Consider the following 25,150-nt stretch of genomic DNA (forward strand, 5'->3'; position numbering starts at 1 on the left):
GGGTAGGGCCTCACTCCTTTCTTTCTTCCTGTGGGAGAGCGCTCAGAGTAGGCTTTATATCTTAAAGGTCATGTGATACGTGTTTAATTGTGTTTTTTAATGTGCTGTAATCCTTGCATTTGCAGAGAAAGAGTGCAATCTTTTACAGTACTCTTTGCTTTAGTTATGGAAAAGATGATAAGCGCCACAGCAGGGTGGTGGGTAGATGGATACGTGTAGAGGTGGTTGGTATGGCCTTAAGTCCTCATTTTAGGTGGACGAAACCCCCCCATTAAAATTATTGGTTTTGTGTAATTCTTTATATTTTGTTAGTTATTCTGGCTTTGAGAAATCCTGTGCTTATCCTATGGTGGTGCAGACAGACTAAATATCCTCGAGTGGACCTCCTGTTCTTGCTGTTGGCACTTCAGATTGGTTGAAGTAGTGATATATGGTGGTATATGCCCAAGCACGATTGATAGGTCTTTGAGTTTCTATGTTGTTGCTCCATGGAAGATGTGCATCATAGTGCCATGTTTTCATGGCCTTATCCTGTTGTCCTGATTCCCCACACTCCTTTTTTGTTATCCTTTCAATATCCATATAAAAAAGCGGTGCTGACTGCAATGGCATGGATCGTGATGTTTGATTCTTTGAATAACTTTTATTGATCTTTGCTGGTCTTCTCCACATATATAGATGAAATGAAGATCATTCTGTACTGTGTTGAATCCTGGGAATTTGTTGCATATTGTACTGAATGTAAAGTTGAAAACTCTCAATAAAAACATTATTAAAAAAAATTCAGCTGTACATTGTGCGACTAGAGAAATGTTTAGGGATGATATTCCTTTTCTGAAATATATATGTGCACTCTTTATGGTCAATTTCTTTGACTGGTGCACCACAAATTACCAGATTTGTGGGATTCAGTCTCATAATTTACCCATGGTGCGATTACTATCATATGCTCTTTGGCTGATCATTCCCTAGAACACATGCTCTTGAATTTCTCCACTACTCTTCTCCTGGATTGGATCTCAAACAATGATGGGACGGAGTACAGGAAAAGAGATAGAGAATCTGGTGAACTGGTATGACGACAATGCTCTTTCCCTCAATATCAACGAAACAAAGGAGATAATTATCGACTTCAGGGAGCATCGTGGAGAACATGCCCCTGTCGACACAACAGGGACAAAGTGCAAATGGTCAAGCGCTTCAAGTTTCTAAATGTTCAGATCTCCAACACCCTGTCCTGATCCCTCATGCCGATGCTATAGTTAAAAAAGCCCATCAACACCTCTACTTTCTCAGGAGACCAAGGAAATTTGGCATGTCCGCTACAACTCTCACCAACTTTTACAGATGCACCATAGAAAGCAGTCTTTCTGGTTGTATCATAGCTTGGTATGGCTCCTGCTCTGTCCAAGACTGCAAAAAACTACAAAGGGTCATGAACAAAGCCCAGTCCATCACTCAAACCACTGACTCTATCTACACTTCCTGTTGCCTCGGAAAAGCAGCCAGCATAATCAAAGACTCCATGCACCCCAGACATACTGTCTTCCATCTTCTTCCATTGGGAAAAAGATACAAAAGTCTGAGGACCCTTACCAATCACGTCAAGAACAGCTTCTTCCCTGCTGCCATCAGACTTTTGAATGAACTTACTTCATATTAAGTTGATCTTTCTCTACAACATATCTATGATTGTAACACATTCTATATTTCCTTTTCCATGTAGTGTGCTTTCTATACTGCACAAGAAATACTTTTCACTGTATAATAATATGTGACAATAATAAATCAAGTCAAATTCAAATCAAATCCTCTGAACAACTCTGCCATTAACATCCATACCGCTCTGTCTCCACATCCTTCCAACCTTTCAAGATAATCCTTTCAAGTTTTCATTCAATATTTATCACCTCCCTCTGTCTCAGCATCTAATTTTTCTCCCCATGCCCCTATGAAGTGTCTTGGGGCATAGTTTTCTATCTTGTTGATAGTGTCTTGTGCTGAAAAGCGGGTCCTCTTGAGGATAGTGTACTATTAACAATGCCTCTGTTTCTAACTTGCAACAACCAAAGCACAAGTGATGAAGCTAAATTGGCTGGCCAAACTGTACAAGACTAACATTAGACAGCTTACTGAGATTGGGGGGAGCCTTTAATAAGACTTGTTAGATTGGAAAAGATTCTGCTGCATGCCCACCAAAGCATTGGGGTTCTTCGATAAAGGAAACCTTCCCTGAGCTCTCATCACCACTCCGTTACTTTATACACTCTGAAATCAGTAGCAGTGCTACATTCTACAGTTTGACCTCTGCTATCACATGTACCAATTGAGTTTTACTTCCCATTTCATCTTTTGAATCAAACTGGGTAGGCATAGGGCATTAACATAAACAATGTACACCTATGTAAAAAAGCCTGTTCACCCATGCACATAAATGGAAACAGACTGTTCATGAATGCAGGAACTGAAAACTGGGGTGCTCCAGCTTCTGAAAAGGTAAATTCAGAGCTTCCAGCGGCGGTCCATGTGCCAAATCATTCTCTGGTGAGGGGGGCGGGGCAGAGGAAGGAGGCTGATCATTCTCTGGTGGGAGGGAGGGAGGTGGGTCAGATCTATCTCGGGGGCCCGATCGCTCTCTGGTCAGCTGAGGGGAGAGGGAGGTGGCGGCGGCGGCAATCATTCTCTGGTTGGGTGGGGGGAGAGGCTGGATGGATGTCTAGTGGGGGAAGCAGGGGCAGGGGGGACTGCTGCCACTCTACGGGCAATTGATGGGGGGAAGGGGGGATCACTGCCACTCTGCAGGCGATTGGTGGGGGGGGAAGTCGGTCAAAGAGTCACCATCAGTCTGGGTAGCGGGGGAGTGGGTGGATAAGGGAGACAGTTATGTTGCCGGGGTGGGGTGATGTCTGAGGGGTCCATCACTCCCACTTTTCGCTCCTGGGCCACTTTATCAGCTTTTTGCAGCCCGGGAGTGATGTGACAGGGGCACGTTTTTCAATTTTTATTCCACTGTGCATGCGCAGTTCAGACCAGCAGCGTTTCGGGTGCAATAAGCCCCACCCACAGCGTGATTTAGACTCATGATTTTTTTTTCAGGCTAAGTGCTTTTGGAAGCGCCTGAGAGCAGTTTTCCAAGTTGGATCTGAATTGCGCCCAGATTCAGCACCTAGGGTCAAAATGGTAAAATCGGGCCCTAAGGGAGAATTTACCATGGTCAATCCATTGAACCCGCATATCTTTGCAGTGTGGAGGAAACCAGAGCAACCGGAGGAAACCTACACAGACACAGGGAGAACATGCAAACGCCACACAGACTGTCACCCTAGGGTAGAACTGAACCTGGGTCTCTGGCACTGTTTTGACCTACGATAGGGCAAAATTAAAAAGCCAGAAACAAAATCTCAAAAATACTCATTTAAACTTTAAGCTCATGAAAAATAAACATGACTCCTCACAAATCACAGTATTGACACTATGGAGTTCAGCAGAAAATACAAATCTGTCAGTCTTTACCTTATAGTAACAGATTTGCCTCAATTATGTCAAATTGACTTTAAATGCTGGCAATATACCAGTTTGTCTTCTTCACAAGATGCAACAAGATATCACAAATTGAAGAATACCAAGAGCTCTGGAATGTGCAGCATACGTGATAAATGACTCACCAGCTCATTCCATTCATAGCAGAAGGCATTTCAGTCATCTACTGAATTTAACAGTAACTCACTGCAGTGCAGGATGCCCAGCTGAAAGAAACAGCTGGAAATGCATTCTTTCTATAAACTTTGGAAAATAGGGAAGCAGAAGAAAGCACAGAATTTGAAATAAGTTTGGTTGAGTTTCTCACAAATACGCTGCTGCAACTAATTTACCAAGAGCTATGCACAGATCAGAATACCTGATTAATCAGCAAGTAAGGGGGAACGGTTAGAGGAGAATTTTATCCTTGGATCAGGCAAATGTTTATCTGGAGTTGACTGCACACTCGAGGGTAAATCATGAAGATTTAAAGGGCGTCTCCCTGGAAACAGCATCTCCGATGGTTGCATGTTTGAGCTGAGAAACTATTTGAGAAATGAGTATGATCTGTGTTCCATGTAAGATCTGCTGTATATGCCTTATAAGAACATAAGAACATAAGAAATAGGAGCAGGAGTAGGCCATCCAGCCCTTCGAGCCTGCCCCGCCATTCAATAAGATCATGGCTGATCTGTCGCTGCTCAGTTCCACTTTCCCGCCCTCTCCCCATAACCCTTAATCCCCTCTCCTATCAAAAACCCATCAACCCGCGTCTTAAAAATATTTAGCGAGGCAGCCTCCACCACTTCAACGGGCAGAGAATTCCAGAGATTCACCACCCTTTGAGTGAAGAAGTTCCTCCTCAACTCTGTTCTAAACCGCCCCCCTTTTATCTTGAGGCTGTGCCCCCTAGTCCTATTGTCTTTTTTGAGCGGGAAGAGTCTTTCCACCTCTATCCTATCCATCCCATTCATCATCTTATACGTCTCAATGAGATCTCCTCTCATTCTTCTAAACTCTAACGAGTACAAGCCCAGTTTATTCAGCCTCTCCTCATAGCTCAACCCCCTCAACTCCGGTATCAGCCTAGTAAACCTCCTCTGCACTCCCTCCAAGGCCAAAATATCTTTGCGCAGGTGCGGTGCCCAAAAATGCACACAGTACTCCAGTTGCGGCCTCACCAATGCCCTATACAGCTGCAGCAAGACCTCCCTACTTTTATATTCAATCCCCTTCGCTATGAAGGCCAGCATAGAACATTATAGTGCAGTACAAGCCCTTCGGCTCTCGATGTTGCGCCGACCAGTGGAACCAATCTAATGACCCTCTACCCTAAACTATTCCAATGTTATCCATATGCCTATCCACTGACCATTTGAATGCCCTTAATGTTGGCGAGTCCACAACTGCTGCAGGCAGGGCATTCCACGACCTTACTACCCTCTGAGTAAAGAACCTACCTCTGACATCCATCCTATAATTACCACCCCTTAATTTAAAGCTATGTCCCCTTGTGTTAGCCATCACCATCCGAGGTAAAAGACTCTCACTGTCCACCCTATCCAATCCTTTGATCATCCTGTATGCCTCAATCAGGTCACCTCGTAACCTTCTTCTCTCCAATGAAAATAACGTCAAGTCCCTCAGCCTTTCCTCATAAGACCTTCCCACCATACCTGGCAACATCCTGGTAAACCTCCTCTGCACCCTTTCCAATGCCTCCACATCTTTCTTATAATGCGGCGACCAGAACTGTACGCAATACTCCAAGTGCGGCCGCACCAGAGTTTTGTACAGTTGTAACATGACCTCACGGCTCCGAAATTCAATCCCTCTACCAATAAAAGCTAACACACCGTACGCCTTCTTAACAACCTTATCAACCTGGGTGCCAACTTTCAGGGAGCTATGCACATGTACCCTGAGATCTCTCTGCTCTCAACACTACGAAGAGTCCTTCCATTAGCCCTATATTCTGTACTCCTGTTATTCTTACCAAAGTGAATCACCTCACACTTTTCCGTATTAAACTCCATCTGCCACCTCTCAGCCCAGCTCTGCAGCTTATCTATGTCCCTCTGCAAACTGTAACATCCATCCTCACTGACTACAACTCCTCCAACTTTGGTGTCGTCAGCAAATTTACTAATCTATCCTTCTACAGCCTCATCTAGGTCATTTATAAAAATGACAAACAGTAGTGGCCCCAAAACAGATCCTTGAGGTACACCACTTGTAACTGCACTCCAGGTTGAATACTTCCCATCAACCACCACCCTCTGTCTTCTATCAGCTAGCCAATTCCTGATCCAAACTGCTAAATCACCCTCAATACCATGCATCTGCATTTTCTGCAATAGCCTACCATGGGGAACCTTATCAAATGCTCTGCTAAAATCCATATACACCACGTCAACTGCCTTACCCTTATCCACTTCTTTGGTCACCTTTTCAAAAAACTCGATAAGGTTTGTGAGGCACGACCTACTCTTCACAAAACCGTGTTGACTATCCCTAATCAATTTACTTCCCTCTAGGTGACTATAAATTCTATCCCTTATAATTCTTTCCAAAGCTTTGCCCACAACAGAAGCAAGGCTCACAGGTCTATAATTCCCAGGATGGTCTCTACTCCCCTTCTTGAACAAGGGGACAACATTTGCTATCCTCCAGTTTTCCGGCACTGTACCTGAAGCCAATGACGACATGAAGATCAAAGCCAAAGGCTCTGCAATCTCCTCCCTAGCCTCCCAGAGAATCCTAGGGTAAATCCCATCCAGCCCAGGAGACTTGTCTATTTTCACACTCTTAAGAATTGCCAACACCTCCTCCTTATGTACCTCAATCCTGTCTTGTCTACTACCTGTTATCGCAGTATTCTCCTCGACTACACTGACTTTTTCCTGCGTGAATACTGACAAAAATACTCATTCAGTGCCTCTCCTATCTCTTCAGGCTCCACGCACAACTTCCCACTGCTGTTTCTGACTGGTCCTAATCTTGCCCTAACCAATCTTTTATTCTTGACATGCCTGTAGAAAGCTTTAGGATTTTCCATGATCCTATCCGCCAAAGTCTTCTCATGTCCTCTTCTTAACTCTCTCTTTAGCTCCTTCCTGGCTAATTTATAACTCTCCAGTGCCCTAACTGAGCTTTCACGTCTCATCTTTACATAAGCCTCCTTCTTCTTCTTCACCAGAGATTCAACTTCCTAAAGTTGCTTATGTTTATGCATTAATTATATGCTTATGCATTAATTGCGTGGTGTTCCTTGAAGGAACAGTGTTTCTAAAATAATGACATTAGTGACAGGATTCTGTATGGAAATGGTTGGAGTGAACTGAAACGCTTGTACCTTTTCCCTTACTGCCTGTAATCAGTGTGGTCTTTGGAGAGGAATGTGTGTGTGTTTTTCACCCAGTAAGAAGTCTCATAACACCAGGTTAAAGTCCAACAGGTTTATTTGGTAGCAAAAGCCACTAGCTTTCGGGCCTCTGACCTTTTGGGCCTCACAATCAGATTGTGATCAGAACTCTCCACTCACCTGATGAAGGGTCAAAGGCCCAAAAGCTAGTGGCTTTTGCTACTAAATAAACCTGTTGGACTTTAACCTGGTGTTGTGAGACTTCTTACTGTGTTTATCCCAGTCCAACGCCAGCATCTCCACATCATGTTTTTCACCCACCAGAGTGTTCAATCAATTTAAATAACAGCAGCATACCATTGCTGATTTAAATAAAGAGGATTATTTATTCAAACATTCACCCTGAGAGTGTAAAGGCCTCATCAATCACTCACATACTTCAGTAAAAAAAAATACAGCTAGCAAAAACTGCGCCCTTTCATGAGCTGTAAAAAGAATAGTTCATAATCCGTATGTCTGGCTCCTTGTAGGAGAGTAGTCATTGCATGCATGGTAAAATGTTGGATGATCAGTCTTGGTTGTTATGAATGGCACAGCAGATCAAAGGGCCAAATGGCTTCCTCCTGCTTCTATTTTCTATGTTTCTATCTCCAGTTGTTGTAGATGGGTTCAAATAGTCAAAGAAAGATATCGGGATTATTGCAGGATTCTGTTGAAAAGATGAATGTTCAGGTTACAAAGCAAGCAACTTGTGGTTTTCATATCAGAAGATGCAATTTCTTCACAGGTAGACTTGAATTTGGGAATCAGGCTGGGAGGCTATTTAAGGTTTTGCAGCTTCCAGATTCTTAAAGGCAAAGATGGCACTGTCTTTTTCTGCAGCTATCTTCTACAGTGTTCTCTGCAGACTTACTAGTTCCTTCTGGACCTTCAGATAAACACTTGTTATATCCATCCAGTTTTGGTCACATGACCAATACTAGTACTATCGAACCAGATGGTTTGGGAGTCTGAAGCCATTGCTTTACTATGCAGATGGATAATAGCTCTTCACAGCCAATTGTGGATAATGAGTTTTCTGCAGTTTTCCTTTTGTTGAATTGTAAACTTGGAGGAGGAGTCTATAAGTTCACTGAAGTTCAACCCAGCAGGGTGCTGACCCTCACCTAGGGTGGTCCAATTAGGAAGCTTCTGGAAGCTTGACGTAGCCCTTGTTGAATTTGCAAAAGTCACCTGTCCTTTGGCAGCTGTTTGGTCCCTGGTTAGCATCCATTTTAAAAAATAAAGCATAGTTGCAGAAGCTTCCATACAAGCACAGTACATGTTCAAAGTGATGACTAGGACATACCCAGATGTGTGTGGGGGCTTGCAGAATATTTATGGTGAAGCCTAAGGAACCCTAATATTGGGTCTCAGGCCTCATTGTTAGAGAACTGTAACCAGTTGGCTAACAGCTGCAGCCCGTTGCAGAGAAATCAGGCTATAGTTAGTGTTGCAGTGGTCCTCGGTAAGTGGGTCCTGAATGGAGGAGGGTTTGACTGTGCAAGACAATGCTGGATCATGGGTTGTGAGAGCGAAGAGGTGGTCAGAGGGAAGTTTTTTTTAAATGTGGGGTAGGGAGGAGCACCATTGCATCTCCCACCTCCACATTCAAGTAAATTAATTACCTTCCTTTTAACAGATGCTTCAGAGGGCTGGTTTCCCCCAAGTGCAACTTGCAATAGTACCAGATGCCATCTGCTTTTGTCTAAGCCATAGTACATAAACAAATAATTATTCCTTTCAAGCAAGGAATTTCTAATAAAACAGAATTGCTGTGCTATCAGATTTCTTGGTATTAAAAGTAAATCTTCTGTGCCATCTAATTAAATAAACAGCTCCGGTCCATTGAACTTTGGTGATTAAATCTCTTTCGAGTAATCGTTATTATTGACTGACTGTTCTATTTACTTTATTGTCTAACCTGACAATCCAACTGGATGGCAGATTACCAATTTTCCATAAAATTACTGCTATGCTACTGATGAGTGAAGCTGTCTGACACTACTTGACTTCAAAGGATTCTTTCAGCCACTTAATCTCTGGAACTCTGACAGAGCGCTTTACTCTGCTTAAGTCTCGCTCAGAGATAAATATTGCAAGATCCCATCATCTAATCTAAATATTTTCTCATTGCATTTTTACAAGTAACCTTTCAAAATATCTTACTGAAAGTTACCCACTCAGGAAAATTATCTGTGAAAGTGGATACTTTCATGATCTTGCCCATCTTAAGTTGCAGGATTCAATATTTTAGAACACAGGCTCACTTCTCATTTACTTCCAGAAGAGTCAGAGAGTGCCTTCTGCAGTAGAACCTTTTTCTCTGTTACTGTTCCCAGATCTCCCTGTTCAACAAGATGCTTTTCTATCTCATTCTTGCCTCAATAAAGGTCGCACTTCCACCCTTCTTTCTTGTTCCAATAAGGTGTCCTATTCAATAAGCTTTCTTTTTCTGCTAAACAGGGCATCTGTCCATTATCTTCCATCAGTGCTATTCAAGAAGGACTATCTCTTTACTGTGAATACAATCTTCACCAATACATGAATGAAATTCCCTGATTTATTTCCAGTATTTATTGCCCATCTCTAAGTGACCATGAGATGATGATTCCGAACTGGCTTCTCAAACTTGCATCTCCACATCATTCTCAAACTTGTGGCAGTGACCCAGCAATGATAAAGGAATGGCAATATAATTCTAAGTCAGGATGGTAGCTGACTTGAAGGGGAACATGCAGGTAGTGGTGTTTCCATGTACCTGCTGCTTTGTCCTTCCAGGCTGTAGAGCTCCAGGGTTTGGGAGTTACTGTTGAAGAGGTCTGGGTGAGTTATTGCAGCACATCTTAAAGACTGTACATGTGGCAGCCACATTGTGCCGGTGATGGAGGTAATGGCTGTTTTAGGTGGTAAGTAGAATACAGATCAAGAAAATTAATTAATCAGGAGCCTGTACATTGCTGATCAATTTCTAGATGTACATACATGTCCTTGCTGACTAATACTAGCTCTTGGTCCTCAAATTCCTAAAATTGAGAATTCATCCTCATGTTTAAATCCCTTTATGGCCTTGTTCCTCCTTACATTTGTAATCTCTTTCAGGCCAATAAATTCCACACACTCCCACGACAGAATTTACAGTTCCCTTGACACTCTGGCTTCTTGTGTATCACCTCTTCCTTTTCTCCCAAAGGTGGGGGTTGTACTTTCAGCTGTATGTGATCCACACTCTGCTTCCTAATTGTCTCTGACTCTGCACCTCCATGCAGATCCTCCTTATCCCAGCTTTTGATCACCCCTCTAATATTTCTTCCTTTTGATCGTCATGCATTTATTTTCTGATTACGCATCTGCAAAACACAAAAGACATTTTCCTACCTCAAAGTCACCAAATACATACAAGTTGTTGTTCAGGAGATTTCCCTAACAATAGAGACAAACTGTTTGCTTCTTTTTGGCAGTGTGTGGACCTCCATACATTCAACACTTAAACAGTATTTCAGACACCAGACAAACTTTACCTTAACATGTACGGGCTGAATCTCCAAAGGCCTGTTATTGAATTGGCGAATGGATTGTTCGAATGCTAGCTTTTCCTTCCCCCACCACGGATAAAGGGAGATTTCTCTTCAGCTCCTTGAGCTGAAATCAATTAAGGCAAATCTACCACAGTATCTATGAGGATATCATTTCTGAGGAAGAAAAAAGTGACTCATCAGATGATTCCTAGAAGGAAGGAAGGAACTGATGAGAATGCGAGTAAATTTCAGCTACATTCCTTGGAGGTGAGGATCGTCCAGTTGAGGTGTTTAAAATAATTTTGATTTGATTTATTGTAGTCACATGTATTAGTGTACAATGCAAAGTATTGTTTCTTGCCCGCTTTCCAGACAAAGCGTGCCATTCATAGAGAAGGAAATGAGAGAGTGCAGAATGTTGTGTAACAGTCATAGTTAGGGTGTAGAGAAAGATCAACTTAATGCGAAGTAGATCCGTTCAAAAGTCTGATGGCAGCAGGGAAGGAGCTGTACTTGAGTCGGTTGGTACAAGAGCTCAGACTTTAATATCTTTTTCCCGACAGAGGAAGGTGGAAGAGAGAAGGTGGGCTCGTTGATTATGCTGGCTGCTTTTCCCGGGCAATGGAAGTATAGACAGAGTCAATGGATGGGAGGCTGTTTTGCATGATGGACTGGGCTCCATTCTCGACCCTTTGTAGTTTTTTTGTGGACTCGAACAGAGCAGAAGCCATACCAAGCTGTGATACAACTGGAAAGAATGCTTTCTATGGTGCATCTGTAAAAACTGGAGAAAGTCGTAGCTGACATGCCGAATTTCCTTAGCCTCCTGAGAAAGCAGAGTCATTGGTGGCTTTCTTAACTATAGCATCGACATGAAGGGTCTAGGACAAGTTGTTGGTGATCTGAACACCTAGAAATCTGATGCTCTCAACCATTTCCACTTTGTCTCTGTTGATGTAGAGAGGGACATGTCCTTCACTACTCTTCCTAAAGTCGATAACTATCTCCTTTGTTTTGCTGACATTGAGGGAGAGTTTTTGTCGTCACACCAGTTCATCAGATTCTCTATCTCTTTCCTGTACTCAGTTTCATCATTGTTTGAGATCTTACCCACTGCTATGATGTCATCAGCAAACTTGAAAATCCGAGTTGGAGGGGAATTTGGCCACACAGTCATGGGTGTATACGGAGTATAGTAGGGGAGTTAAGCCTTGTGGGGCACCGACGTTAAGGATGATCATGGAGAAGGTGTTGTTGTCTATCCTTACTGAATGCGGTCTGTGGGTTAGGAAGTTTTGGTTCCAGTCGCAGGGGGAGGAGCCGAGCTCCAGGACATTGAGTTTGCAGATGAGCTTTGTAGGAATAATGGTGTTGAAGGCTGAGCTGTAGTCAATAAGTAGGAGTATGACATTGCTGTGTAGGTGCTCCAGGATTGAGTTAGGGCCGGGATGATAGTCATTAAAGCATGCAACCTGAATTTTTTTTGGTACCGGGATGATGGTCATCTTCTTGAAGCAGATACAGACCTCAGAATGGTGAAAAGAGAGGTTAAAATGTCTGCAAATACCTCTGACAGCTGGTCTGCCCAGGATCCGAGTGCTCGTCTGGGTATCCCATCTAGGCTAGCTGCTTTCCGTGGGTAGACTTTCAAGAAGGCTGCTCTGATGTCTGCGATGGTGACCTTGGATACAGGTTTGGCCAAAGCTATGGGGTGGAGGGCGTTCTCTCGCTGACCTCTTGCTCAAAACAGGCATAGAATGCATTGAGCTCATCAAGGAGGGGTGCATTGGTGTCAGTGATTCTACATGCCTTCATCTTGTAGCCTGTTATGTCTTGCAGACCTTACTATAGTCAGTGAGAGTCCATGTGGCTAGCCTAGGACTCTAGCTTGGTCCGGTACTATCTTTTGGCATCTATGATGGATCTCTGTAGATCATATCTGGATTTCTTGTATGGGTCAGGGTCATCCTATTTGAATGCCTCATACCTGCAGTCCTTCGGGAGATATTCCTATTCCTCAGACCAACACTGTACGACATTCTTTAACGGTTTCTCTTGTTTTCATTTTTGCTTGCAAGCCACGAGCAGGCACATAGCTTTGTGGTCTGATTTGCGAAAGTGTGGGCAGGCGATAGAGTGGTAGGCATGCTTGATAGTTATGTAGTAATGGTCTGGAATGTTTGGGCCTCTGGTGGAACAGGAGACGTGTTGGTGGTATTTTGGTAGGACATACTTGAGCTTGGCCTGATTGAAGTCCCTGGCCACAATGAACAAGGCCTCGAGATGTTTCATCTCAAGGCTACTTGTGGTTGTATATATTTCACCCAGTGCGGTCTACACATCCACATGGGGTGGACGTAAACTGCTGTCAGGACAACAGAGGTGAACTCCTATGGAAGCTAGTAGCGGTGGCATTTTTGTGTCAGGTATTCTAGGTTCGGGGAGCTGAAACTCGCCAGTGTTGCTACATCTAGGCACCAAGAGATACTGAGCAAAAGGCAGACTCCACCTCCCCTAACCTTGCCTGCGGCCACTGTTTGGTGGGATATGATATGTTATACAGAGAACTCAGAACAAGAAATTATGGGTATAATTCTCTCAATTAGCTTGTGCATGGAAGGTTTGGTAGTGGGCGGGCACAGCGACTCTAGTGGGAGCCAAAAAATCAAAAACTCACCAGTGTAAAATCACATTACAATTCTCCTAATGACCAGTTAATGGTGAGTCGCCCTTCCTGGTGGCAGATCGCGCAAATACATCATGATTGTTAGAATCCGTCATCAAGGAGGAAATAGCGAGGCATCTTGAGGGGAATTGCTTGATAGAGCAGACGCAGCATGGTTTCGTTAAGGAGAAGTCGTGTCTGACAAATTTATTGGAGTTCTATGAGGATGTATCTAGGGCGGTGGATACAGGAGAGCCGGTGGATGTGGTCTTTCTTGATTTTCAGAAGGCGTTTGACAAGGTACCTCACAAGAGGTTACTGCAGAAGGTAAGGGGGCATGGAGTTGGGGGTAGGGTGTTAGCGTGGATAGAGGATTGGTTGTCAAATAAGAGGCAGACAGTGGGGGTTAATGGGTGCTATTCGGATTGGTGGTTGGTGACTAGTGGAGTGCCCCAGGGGTCGGTGCTGGGGCCTCAGCTATTTACCATTTATATAGATGATCTGGAGGAGGGAACCGAGTGTATGGTGTCGAAATTTGCTGATGATACCAAGATTGGTGGAACGGCAAATTGCGCGGAGGGTGTGGAGAGTCTGCAGAAGGATCTAGATAGGCTGGGAGAATGGGCCAGGAACTGGCAAATGGAATTTAATGTTGGCAAGTGTGAGGTGGTCCACTTTGGTAGGAATAATGGTAGGAAGGACTATTACTTACGTGGCGAAAAACTGCAGCAGGCGACGGTGCAGAGGGACCTCGGGGTCCTTGTGCATGAGTTGCAAAAACCCAGCCTGCAGGTGCAGCAGGTGGTCAGGAAGGCTAATGGGATGCTGGCCTTCATAGCGAGGGGGATTGAATATAAAAGTACGGAGGTCTTGCTGCAGCTGTATAGGGCATTGGTGAGGCCGCAGCTGGAGTACTGTGTGCAGTTTTGGTCGCCGCACTTACGCAAGGATATTTTGGCCTTGGAGGGAGTGCAGAGGAGGTTTACTAGGCTGATGCCGGAGTTGAGGGGGTTGAGCTATGAGGAGAGGCTGAATAAACTAGGCTTGTACTCATTAGAGTTTAGAAGAATGAGGGGAGATCTCATTGAGACGTATAAGATGATGAATGGGATGGATAGGATAGAGGTGGAGAGACTCTTCCCGCTCAGAAAGGACAGTAGGACTAGGGGGCACAGCCTCAAGATAAAGGGGGGGCGGTTTAGAACGGAGTTGAGGAGGAACTTCTTCACTTAAAGGGTGGTGAATCTCTGGAATTCCCTGCCCGTTGAAGTGGTGGAGGCTGCCTCGCTAAATATTTTTAAGACGCACGTTGATGGGTTTTTGATAAGCGAGGGGATTAAGGGTTATGGGGAGAGGGCGGGAACGTGGAACTGAGCCACGACAGATCAGCCATGATCTTATTGAATGGCGGGGCAGGCTCGAAGGGCTAGATGGCCTACTCCTGCTCCTATTTCTTATGTTCTTATGATTGCTCATTAAAATAGCCGTCCGTCAGCATCCCATTGGGCCTTTCAAACTTGCATCACTCCAGCGGGCATTTATATTGGTGTCAAACCCAATTTCTAATGTTTGGTGTGCACAAGGCAGTCCACAATTTACCAGAAACTTCAAGGTGAGTGTAACAGCTTTCTGCTATAGCGTTACATTGCTCCTGATGCGCTTTCCATCACTCTGCCGGGCTAGACTGGTTCCTGCCTCCATCTCCATGCCGAACTGCTCTTCAGGGACAGCACCGTGCTGCTGGACCCATGAACCCTCCTGTGGCATCGTCTCAGATCAGTACAATGCCTGGGGTTAGTGAGTATAGGAGTCTCAGTGCCCCTGGTGCATAGAGGAGTGTTTGTCTGGAAAGGATTGCACAGCCATTGCAAAGATCCAAAGTTCAATCAACTGGGAAAATTGGGGCAGCACGGTGGCACAGTGGTTAGCACTGCTGCCCCACAGTGCCAGAATCTGGGTTCGATCTCCGGTTTGGGGTCACTGTCTGTGTGGAGTTTGCATACTCTCCCTGTGTCTGTGTGGGTTTCCTCTGGGTAATCCGGTTTCCTTCCACAGTCCGAAGATGTGTGGGTTAGCTGGAATTACCATGCTAAATTGTCCCTTAGCGTACTAGTTAGAGTAAATGCATGAGGTTGTGGGGATGGGGGCCCCATTCTCTAACTCTTTCTCCAGAGCCTTTTAAATAATCCATCTTCAAGCATTTGTCACTCACTTTTGAAGGTTATCAATGAATTTGCTCCCTACACCTTTAGGGTAGTGCAATCCAGATCATCACAAAAAAATTCTCATCTCTGCTAAATGGAACTAATGATCCATACAGATACATACGTTCATAAAGAATGCTACATAGAAGTTAGGAGCATTAAATGTCCACAGGCTCAGGGAAACATAGGAAAGACAGATTAGACGGTTCAATTCCTTGAGCCTGTTCCATCATTTGCTCTTGGCTGATTGATGTTTGCTTTCTACCTCTTAATACTCTCACAAAAATCCAGCAATCTTCATCTTAAAAAATTTTGAATGAAGGGATGGATTTTATAATTTGTAAACATTTGTAACAAGGAACTACAGTGGAATCTACTTGCATCCACTTTCCACCTTTAAAATGTTTCTCCCAAATTTTCTGGTTGAGTCTGCTGCTCACTAAATCAGAACTGGCCTTAATCACACTCAAAGTTAGAGGCAGTAACATAGAAGCTCCTTGGAGAAGGATTTGCACTGTGAGTTCCTCCTTATTAACGCATAGCAGCTGCTGGAATCAGGAGATGCAGACAAAACTGCAAAGTTTATGACAGAAAATTTCCCTCCTTCAGTTGGGTAACACTTTTTCAAGTGGTATTTTACTGTTCTGCACATGGCCACCTGCAAAAGCTTCGTGCACTTCGGACCATTTGCAGATTTTTAGACTTTTGCTCCCATTATTCAATCATTTTCAAGAACAGCCGTGGCATTTGCCCACAGCATACCATGTACGTCCTTATCATGCATGGGGAATAACACTACAGGATGCTGCGAAGTAGTACTTAATGCAAGAAGTTTCATGACATGCTTTCATTGAAGCCTTCTCAAGTCACAAAGCAATAAAACTCAAGAGGAGTTCTGCAACAGATTTGTGATCTGTCCTGTCACATCACTGGTGAAAATTACCCTACTAAGCTTCGCTGCTAAACAGCCTATTTTATTCCTACGTCATAAGTGAATTAGTGGGATAGCTTTGAGGATAGGGGAGGTGGAGGCATGCAGTATTATCATTGGACTAGTAATCCAGAGACTCCAATAATGCCCTAGGAACCCAGGTCTTAATGGTTAATGGTGGAATTTGAATTTAATAAAAATCTGGAATTAACAGTCTAAAGATGATGAGAAAACCATCATCAATGGTCGTAAAAGCCCATCTGGTTCACTAATGAGCTACAAGGAGGGAACAGCAACAGTCCAAGTAGCCATATGTACAGAATCATAGCTTACAGACAATACATGACAATACATGACATAACCAGGAATGGTGATGGTAGTGTCTGGAGCATTGTGCCATCACCGATGACCCAGGACATATCCAGGAATGGTGATGGTAGTGTCTGGGTCCTCACTGGTGATGGCACAATGATATACAGTTGGGAGGGAGTTGCCTAGAGAGTCCTCAACATTGGCTCTGGACACCCTGAAGTCTCATTGCATTAGGTTATACATGGGCAAGGAAACCTCCTGCTGATTGCCGCATACTGCCCTCTCTCAGCTGATAAATCAGTATTCCTCCACGTTGAACACTACTGGGAGGATCACTGTGAGCAACAAGGGTGTAGAATGTACTCTGGCGGGTGGACTTCAATGTCCATCACCAAGAGTGGCTCGGTAATATCATTACAATTGGCTGAGTCCTAAAGGGCATACAGGCTAGACCAGGTGTGCAATAGGTCATGAGGGAACCTGCAAGAGAGAAAATCCTACTTGACCACATTCTCATCAACATGCCTGCCGCTGATGCATTTACCCGTGACAGATTCGGTAGGAGTAACCACTACACAGTGGAGCCAAAGTTGTTGCTTCATATTGAGGATATCCTCCATCATATTGTGCAGCACTACCATAATGCTAAATGACAGAGATTTTGAACAAATCTAGTAACTCAAGACTGGACAACTATTAAGTACCATGGGCTATCAGCGGCAACATAATTGTACTCAACCATAATCTGTGAACTCATGGTCCAGCCCACCTTCCATTTTACTATTACCACCAAGCCATGGGATCAATCCCAATCATTAATTAAATCTGCCTTTGCTTGGGACTCTATGATTAATTACATGTTCTTAACTTCCTATTCATCATCATCATCATGCTATCAAAGTAAGGCAAAACATTGTCAAGAACATAAGAACATAAGAAATAGGAGCAGGAGTCGGCCTTCTAGCCCCTCGAGCCTGCCCCGCCATTCAATAAGATCATGGCTGATCTGTCGTGTCTCAGTTCCACATTCCCACCCTCTCCCCATAACCCTTAATCCCCTTGCCTATCAAAAACCTATCAACCTGCGTCTTAAATATATTTAGCGAGGCAGCCTCCACCACTTCAACGGGCAGAGAATTCCAGAGATTCACCACCCTTTGAGTGAAGAAGTTCCTCCTCAACTCCGTTCTAAACCGCTCCCCCTTTATCTTGAGGCTGTGCCCCCTAGTCCTACTGTCCTTTCTGAGCAGGAAGAGCCTCTCCACCTCTATCCTATCCATCCCATTCATCATCTTATACGTCTCAATGAGATCTCCCCTCATTCTTCTAAACTCTAACGAGTACAAGCCTAGTTTATTCAGCCTCTCCTCATAGTTCAACCCCCTCAACTCCGCTATCAGCCTAGTAAACCTCCTCTGCACTCCCTCCAAGGCCAAAATATCCTTGCGTAAGTGCGGCGACCAAAACTGCACACAGTAGTCCAGCTGCGGCCTCACCAGTGCCCTATACAGCTGCAGCAAGACCTCCCTACTTTTATATTCAATCCCCCTCGCTATGAAGGCCAGCATCCCATTCGCCTTCCTGACCACCTGCAGGCTGGGTTTTTGCAACTCATGCACAAGGACCCCGAGGTCCCTCTGCACCGTCGCATGCTGCAGTTTTTCGCCATGTAAGTAACAGTCCTTCCTACCATTATTGCTACCAAAGTGGACAAGCAACTCTCATTCATCAGTAGAGTGATGGAGGGGTCAACAGTGATATCAAGTGGCATTTGCTTTCCAACAATCTGCTCACTGACACTTGTTTGGATTTTGCTGGGGTCACTTAGCTCCTGATCTCATTATATTCTTGATTTAAACATGAACAAAACAGCTGAACTCCAGAGGAGAAGTGAGAGTGACTGTCCTTGACGTCTAGGCAGCATTTGCCTGAGTGTGGCATCAAGGAGCTCTAGGAAAACTGGAGTCCATGGGAATCGGGGCGGGGGGGGAGCTCTGTTGGTTGGAGTCATACCTAGGACAAAGGAAAATGGTTGCCGTTGGATTTCAGAACCAAGACATCACTGCAGGTGTTCTTCAGGATAGTGTCCTAGCCCCAACCATCTTCAGCTGTTTCATCAATGATCTCCCTTTCATCATAAAATCAGAAGTGGGGATGTGCATGGATGATTGCACAATGTTCAGCACCATTCGCAGATACTGAAGCAGTCCATGTCCAAATGCAGGAAGACCTGGTCAATATCCAGGCTCGGACTGACAAGTGGCAAATAACATTCATGCCACACAAACACCCAGCAATGACCATCACCAACAGAAGTAAATCTACCCATCACTCCATGACATCCAATAGTATTATTTTCACTAAACTCCCACTATCAATGTCCTGGGAGTTACCATTGATCAGAAACTGATCTGGTATGGGCATATGAATACCGTGGCTACAAGAGCAGGTCAGAAGCTAGGAATCTTGTGGCAAGTAACTCACCTCCTGACTCCTCAAAGCCGGTCCACCATCTATGGGGAACAAGCCAGGAGTGTGATGGAATACTCTCCATTTGTCTGGAACGAGTGCAGCTCAACAACACTCAAGAAACCTGACACCATCCAAGCCACTCACCAACCTGACCTGGAACTATAAAACAGTTCCTTCACTGTCGCTGGGTCAAGTTCCTGGCACTCTCTCCCTAACAGCCAGGATGGATATATCTGCACATGTGCTGTGTGGTTTAAGAAGCCAGCTCAAAGATAATTACAGGTAGGCGATAAACCTAGCCAACAACACACACATCCCATGGTTTTAAAAAAAAGTGTCTGTCTTTAGTAACATTTGTTGTTACACTGCGTGATCTTTTGAATAGCCCATGTTCCTTTTAATAACAAGTGACATCACCCATTATTTTCTTATTGTGAACTGAAGTAACACAGAGGTAGAAACAGAGCAGTACTGGCTCCACACTGTCTACTCATTATTCAATTAGTTTCATTTGTTCTTACAGAAGACCTATTATAATTTTCCACACTAAAATAATTTATCTGATGCCCCTGTTAATTTGGATGCCAGACAAAGCAGCTTCAGTTTGCTTTCTCCAAAGACTGTTTTATATTGCTCTAGAGGCTCCAAAAGTATAGCCTTTGAAACAAGGTCTTTGACCTCTGAGTATTTCAGCCCATTTCTACTGCACTTGTTACAAGACTTGTAACAAAACACTGATTTGGGAGGCCATTCTATCTAACTCCTCATTCTAATCAATATCCTATCAAATCAAGTAATGTCTCTTGCTTGATTCCAGAGACTTGGCCTCTAAGTGCTTATCATGATTCTTGGCATCAAATCTTCTTTCCATTTTGCATCTATTTTCCCTTGCCCTGAATTCATAGATCAGCCTGGAATTGTGTCAAAATTGACTAAATCTATTGCATTTTGCATCTTACTTATGTCCAAAGGAACTGCTCACATTTCACAGAAAGAACCATTCATGAGATAACAGCAAAGTTGTGTAATGTTCACATTCTTTATGATAAGCTGCCATTGGCAGGAATATTCCACCAATGGCACAGAACAAATATCATAGCCCCCGAAAAGACTTAACATGGAGGGTAGCTTTTGATAAGATGGGGGTTAAGCGTTTGTGAGGGCCTTCAGATAAAATATGGGCCCCCTAAAGGAGGTCGCCCCCTCTCCTTTCCCGTTTGAAACTTGGACTGCGTTATCTTCTGGTTTCTGATTTGTCGACAGCCTCTATCAACTTTTCAAAAAATTGTGGCCATTCCCTTCAGTAATTACACTTCCCAGTGCCAACAAACCCTGTTCACAGTCTCCAGAATTGAAATTATGATTTAGCTATGAGTTAGCTATACTGTCGCCCAACAATAACTCTTTTCCACTTGGCATTACCAACAGCACTAATCCATCTCCCACCATCTGATGTCGCTTTTATGTTTCAACACCTTGAATAACCTTGCTGTCACGTGGAGTTCTATGAGGATGTGTCTAGGGCGGTGGATAGAGGAGAGCCGGTGGATGTGGTCTTTCTGGATTTTCAGAAGGCGTTTGACAAAGTACCTCACAAGAGGTTATTGCAGAAGGTCGAGGGACATGGAGTTGGGGGTAGGGTGTTAGCGTGGATAGAGGATTGGTTGTCAAATAGGAGGCAGAGAGTGGGGGTCAATGGGTGCTATTCGGATTGGCGGATGGTGACTAGTGGAGTGCCCCAGGGGTCGGTGCTGGGGCCTCAGCTTTTTACCATTTATATAGATGATCTGGAGGAGGGAACCGAGTGTAGGGTGTCGAAATTTGCTGATGACACCAAGATTGGGGGAACGGCAAATTGTGCGGAGGGTGTGGAGAGTCTGCAGAAGGATCTAGATAGGCTGGGCGAATGGGCCAGGAAATGGCAAATGGAATTTAATGTTGGCAAGTGTGAGGTGGTCCACTTTGGTAGGAAGGACTATTACTTACGTGGCGAAAAACTGCAGCAGGCGACGGTGCAGAGGGACCTCGGGGTCCTTGTGCATGAGTCGCAAAAACCCAGCTTGCAGGTGCAGCAGGTGGTCAGGAAGGCGAATGGGATGCTGGCCTTCATAGCGAGGGGGATTGAATATAAAAGTACGGAGGTCTTGCTGCAGCTGTATAGGGCACTGGTGAGGCCGCAGCTGGAGTACTGTGCGCAGTTTTGGGCGCCACACCTGCGCAAAGATATTTTGGCCTTGGAGGGAGTGCAGAGGAGGTTTACTAGGCTGATACCGGAGTTGAGGGGGTTGAGCTATGAGGAGAGGCTGAATAAACTAGGCTTGTACTCGTTGGAGTTTAGAAGAATGAGGGGAGATCTCATTGAGACGTATAAGATGATGAATGGGATGGATAGGATAGAGGTGGAGAGACTCTTCCCGCTCAAAAAAGACAGTAGGACTAGGGGGCACAGCCTCAAGATAAAGGGGGGGCGGTTTAGAATGGAGTTGAGGAGGAACTTCTTCACTTAAAGGGTGGTGAATCTCTGGAATTCTCTGCCCGTTGAAGTGGTGGAGGCTGCCTCGCTAAATATTTTTGAGACGCGGGTTGATGGGTTTTTGATAAGAGAGGGGATTAAGGGTTATGGGGAGAGGGCGGGAAGGTGGAACTGAGCCACAACAGATCAGCCATGATCTTACTGAATGGCGGGGCAGGCTCGAAGGGCTAGATGGCCTACTCCTGCTCCTATTTCTTATGTTCTTATACTACACTTAAACATTTCTGTGCATCTAATGTATTTATTTTCTTGGTGTTTTTCTCGTAAAGGTCATGCATTTTTGAAATTCAGTTGACCTGGTGGTGTTGGAACTTGAATTGCTCATTTGTCTTGTATCTCCCTCTTACTATGTCAATTGCTCCATCTTAGGCAAACGTATTGAAGACATGACTGCAGAGTTATCGTCACTTCTGGACAGTTCAAAACTATTAGGTTTATGTTTGGTAGATATTGTAATTTTTACATTCAGGTGCAAGATACACTGAGTTTCACAATTTTGGATCCAAATGATGATAGAAAGCATTCAGAGTAAGGATGGGATGGCAGACCAGGCAAAGCATATCTTTTCTAAACTCTGCCATGCTATACAACCCAACTTTCCTATATGCCATTCACATGCACATTTAGACCACCACTCCAACCTTTATTTCTCTTGGGTATTTCTCTCTCTGGTGGGCTTCTTTTCGTGAGTCTCCAAATCTATCCACAACTTGTTCCATGATGCCAGTTTTCATATAAAGGGTGACAACACCAACATCCAGCATTATAACTCTATAACTGCCTCCATGTTGTCAGATTGTTTGGCCAGCTTTAACCTTTACATTTCATCACATTAAACCATGGGAAAACCGAATTTCCAAATCTCTCCCCACTCGCTTTTGCCTCCATTTCCACTTTATGCCTTTCCCATGATCTCAGCTTAACCAGGTGTCCCACAGCTATCCCACGCTTGCTGACCTCCATTTGCTCATGCTTTCAATTCAACCTTCATAATCTGAAATTTGAATCCCTTCAAGGCCTTACTATCTCCACCTTCCAGTCGTACAACCTTCTAAGAATTCTGAGTTCCTCCAACTCTGGCAATGCAGTGCAATTCCCCATTCTCTTCCTCACAACATTGAAAGCCATGTCTTCAGGCATGTAGGACTTAAATCTCTGCACCTCTTCACATGTACCCTCATATAAGACCAGCCCCACCCCACACCACCCTTTGACAAAGTTTGGTGTTAATTTATGTCTAACTGCACTTCCATGAATGATCTTGGGATGCTTTTCTATATTCAAGGCGTTATATAGCTGCGTCTTAACATTGTAACAGGATTGTCACAAATATCAGAGCTATTTGAGCTAAACAATACTCTCACTGAATTGGACAATCAAACTGCATAAATTACTGCTAATCCTGGCTGGAATTTCCCAGCTGTTCATGCTGGGATCATCTTCCGGTCCCGTCAACGGCACACCCCCACTGCAGATTTCTCGGCCTGAAGGGTGCATCAATGGGAAAGCCCGTTGACAATAGTGGGAACAAAAGATTCTGCTGTGGACCAATGATGGGCTGCCTCTGCCGCCGTGAAACACGTGGTTGGTTGCATAGAAAATCCCACACCTTGTGTCTTGCAACACCTTCATGCATGCTTTCTTACACTTTTGAATATAATAAAGCGCTTGCAAACTGGTATGACAAATAAAAGGATTTTAGACTGGAATCAGAAGACAATGTTGGAGAGGGGGTGGGGAAGAATTTAAATAGTGCTGTGATATGCAGACTAAGTTTAACTGCAAGTCAATTCTAAGGAATCTCAAATAATAAAAGCAAAATTGCAAGATGGCAAATTTAGCCTCTGTAACTGGAAGGATAGCTGTCTTCTCAACGTAATAAAGCAATGAATAAATTAGCAATTCACAACACACTGCATGTCTAACTGAATACAAACACAGAACTGTGTTCCTGCACTGATTTTTCATGTTTTAACAGTCAAGAAGGGAAGTTCAAAAGGTCCTAAAGTACTTGCACAATTTAGGCTTTACACTTTTGGTATATTTGATTTCCATACTGAAACATATCCTGAATGTCAGCGGACTCAGTTTATGAGGAAAGGTTAAGACATGAGTCGATAAAGATGCCAACGCTGCACCTGTTATTGGGCACTAAGTACTGAACTAAGCCACCCAGTATAGCGGGCAGGAAGCCAGTACTCATTTTCAGCCTGCACTGACCTGCCAGCAGCCATATTGAGAAAATAAAAAAAATCATCTCATAACCACCAGTGAAACAGATGCTAGTACCTCAGCGTATGTAAATAAGAAGCCTCATGCCCACTTGAACTGCAAGAATGATTTGCCAAGAGTATCCAGAAAAGTGTAAAGCTTAAGGAAATTTGATTGAGGCATTTACAAAAATAAAGAAACTAAACTGTATCAGTGTGGAGACAGCACTGCATAAAACTGGGTTAGAGGTCAGTAGGTTCTTCTTGTTAGTAGAATCACTGACCTCTGGAATATGCAGCCAGAAGTCCAGCGCCTGCACACTAACACGCCTGCACACATGCATACTTGTCTCAATTCTGGGATGTAGGTTAGACTATGAGGAAGATGAGTTGTTACGCAGTGTGTCATAATGACTGGGAACTCACCACCTACGAGGGTGAGGGAAGCAGAAACAATCAATGATTTCAGAAGGACATGGGCACTTGAGGGGGATTATCTTGATGGATGAGAAGGCTATAGTGGCACTGAGATGATTTGATGGAATGGGCTTGGACTGAATGACTGTATGATTTTTGTCCATCACACTTCAGGCATTCATCTGCATACATGTAAATATGTGTGTTACACAAGTGGCTAAAATTAAATAAAACTCTCTTGCAGTTTATACTGATGTTAGGTTTTTTTCAGTGGATGTGGGCATCACTGGCAAACATAGCATTTGCCCATGCCAAAGTACTCTTGAACTCAAAGAATCCCTACAGTGCAGAAGAAAGTCACTTGGTCCATCAAGTCTGCACCAACCACAATCCTACCCAAGCCCTAACCCTGCGTATTTGCCCTGCAAGTTCCCTGACGCTAAGGGACAATTTAGCATGGCCAACCAACCTAACCGGCACATCTTTGGAGTGTGGGAAGAAACCCACACAGGCACGGGGAACATGCAAACTCCATACAAATAGTGACCCAAGACCGGAACTGAACCTGGTACCTGGCACTGTGAAGCAGCAGTGCTAACCACTGTGCCACTGGACTGCCGAGAAGGAGGCCATTCAGCACCAACAACAATCTCACTCAGTCCCTATCCTCATAACCCCACGTATTAACCCTGCTAATCCCCCTGACACTAATGGGCAATTTAGCATGACCAATCAACCTAACCCACACATCTTTGGACTGTGGGAGGAAGCCAGAGCACCAGGAGGAAACCCACGCAGATACAGAAAAACATGGAAACTTCATGCAGACAGTTACCCTAGGCTGGAATTGAACTTTGGTCCTTGGCGTTGTAAGGCAGCAGTGTTAACCACTGTTGCACCGTGCAGCCACTTTTTATTATTTATTCAATCACAGCAGGTGGGTGTTGTTGGCTGAGCCAGCATTTA

The 25,150-nt window shown here is 44.2% G+C and overlaps 1 protein-coding gene across 4 annotated transcripts in view; it reads right to left on the reverse strand.

Annotated features, from left to right (window-relative positions):
• Window positions 1–25,150, reverse strand: part of ulk4 (unc-51 like kinase 4) — a 390,892-nt gene that overhangs the window by 149,761 nt on the left and 215,981 nt on the right. Inside the window, exon 31 of one of the 4 annotated variants that reach the window (XM_080201898.1) lies at window positions 10,168–10,272. The exons of the other annotated variants lie outside the window; for them this stretch is intronic. Coding sequence (XP_080058024.1) covers window positions 10,254–10,272 — 19 coding nt within the window. The 3' untranslated portion in view covers window positions 10,168–10,253. Of the gene's footprint in view, window positions 1–10,167; window positions 10,273–25,150 lie in introns of those variants that run through there. 4 annotated transcript variants of the gene reach the window in all.

The sequence above is a fragment of the Carcharhinus amblyrhynchos genome, chromosome 2, assembly GCF_965287045.1.
Source record: "Carcharhinus amblyrhynchos chromosome 2, sCarAmb.v2.hapA, whole genome shotgun sequence".
NCBI lineage: Eukaryota > Metazoa > Chordata > Chondrichthyes > Carcharhiniformes > Carcharhinidae > Carcharhinus > Carcharhinus amblyrhynchos.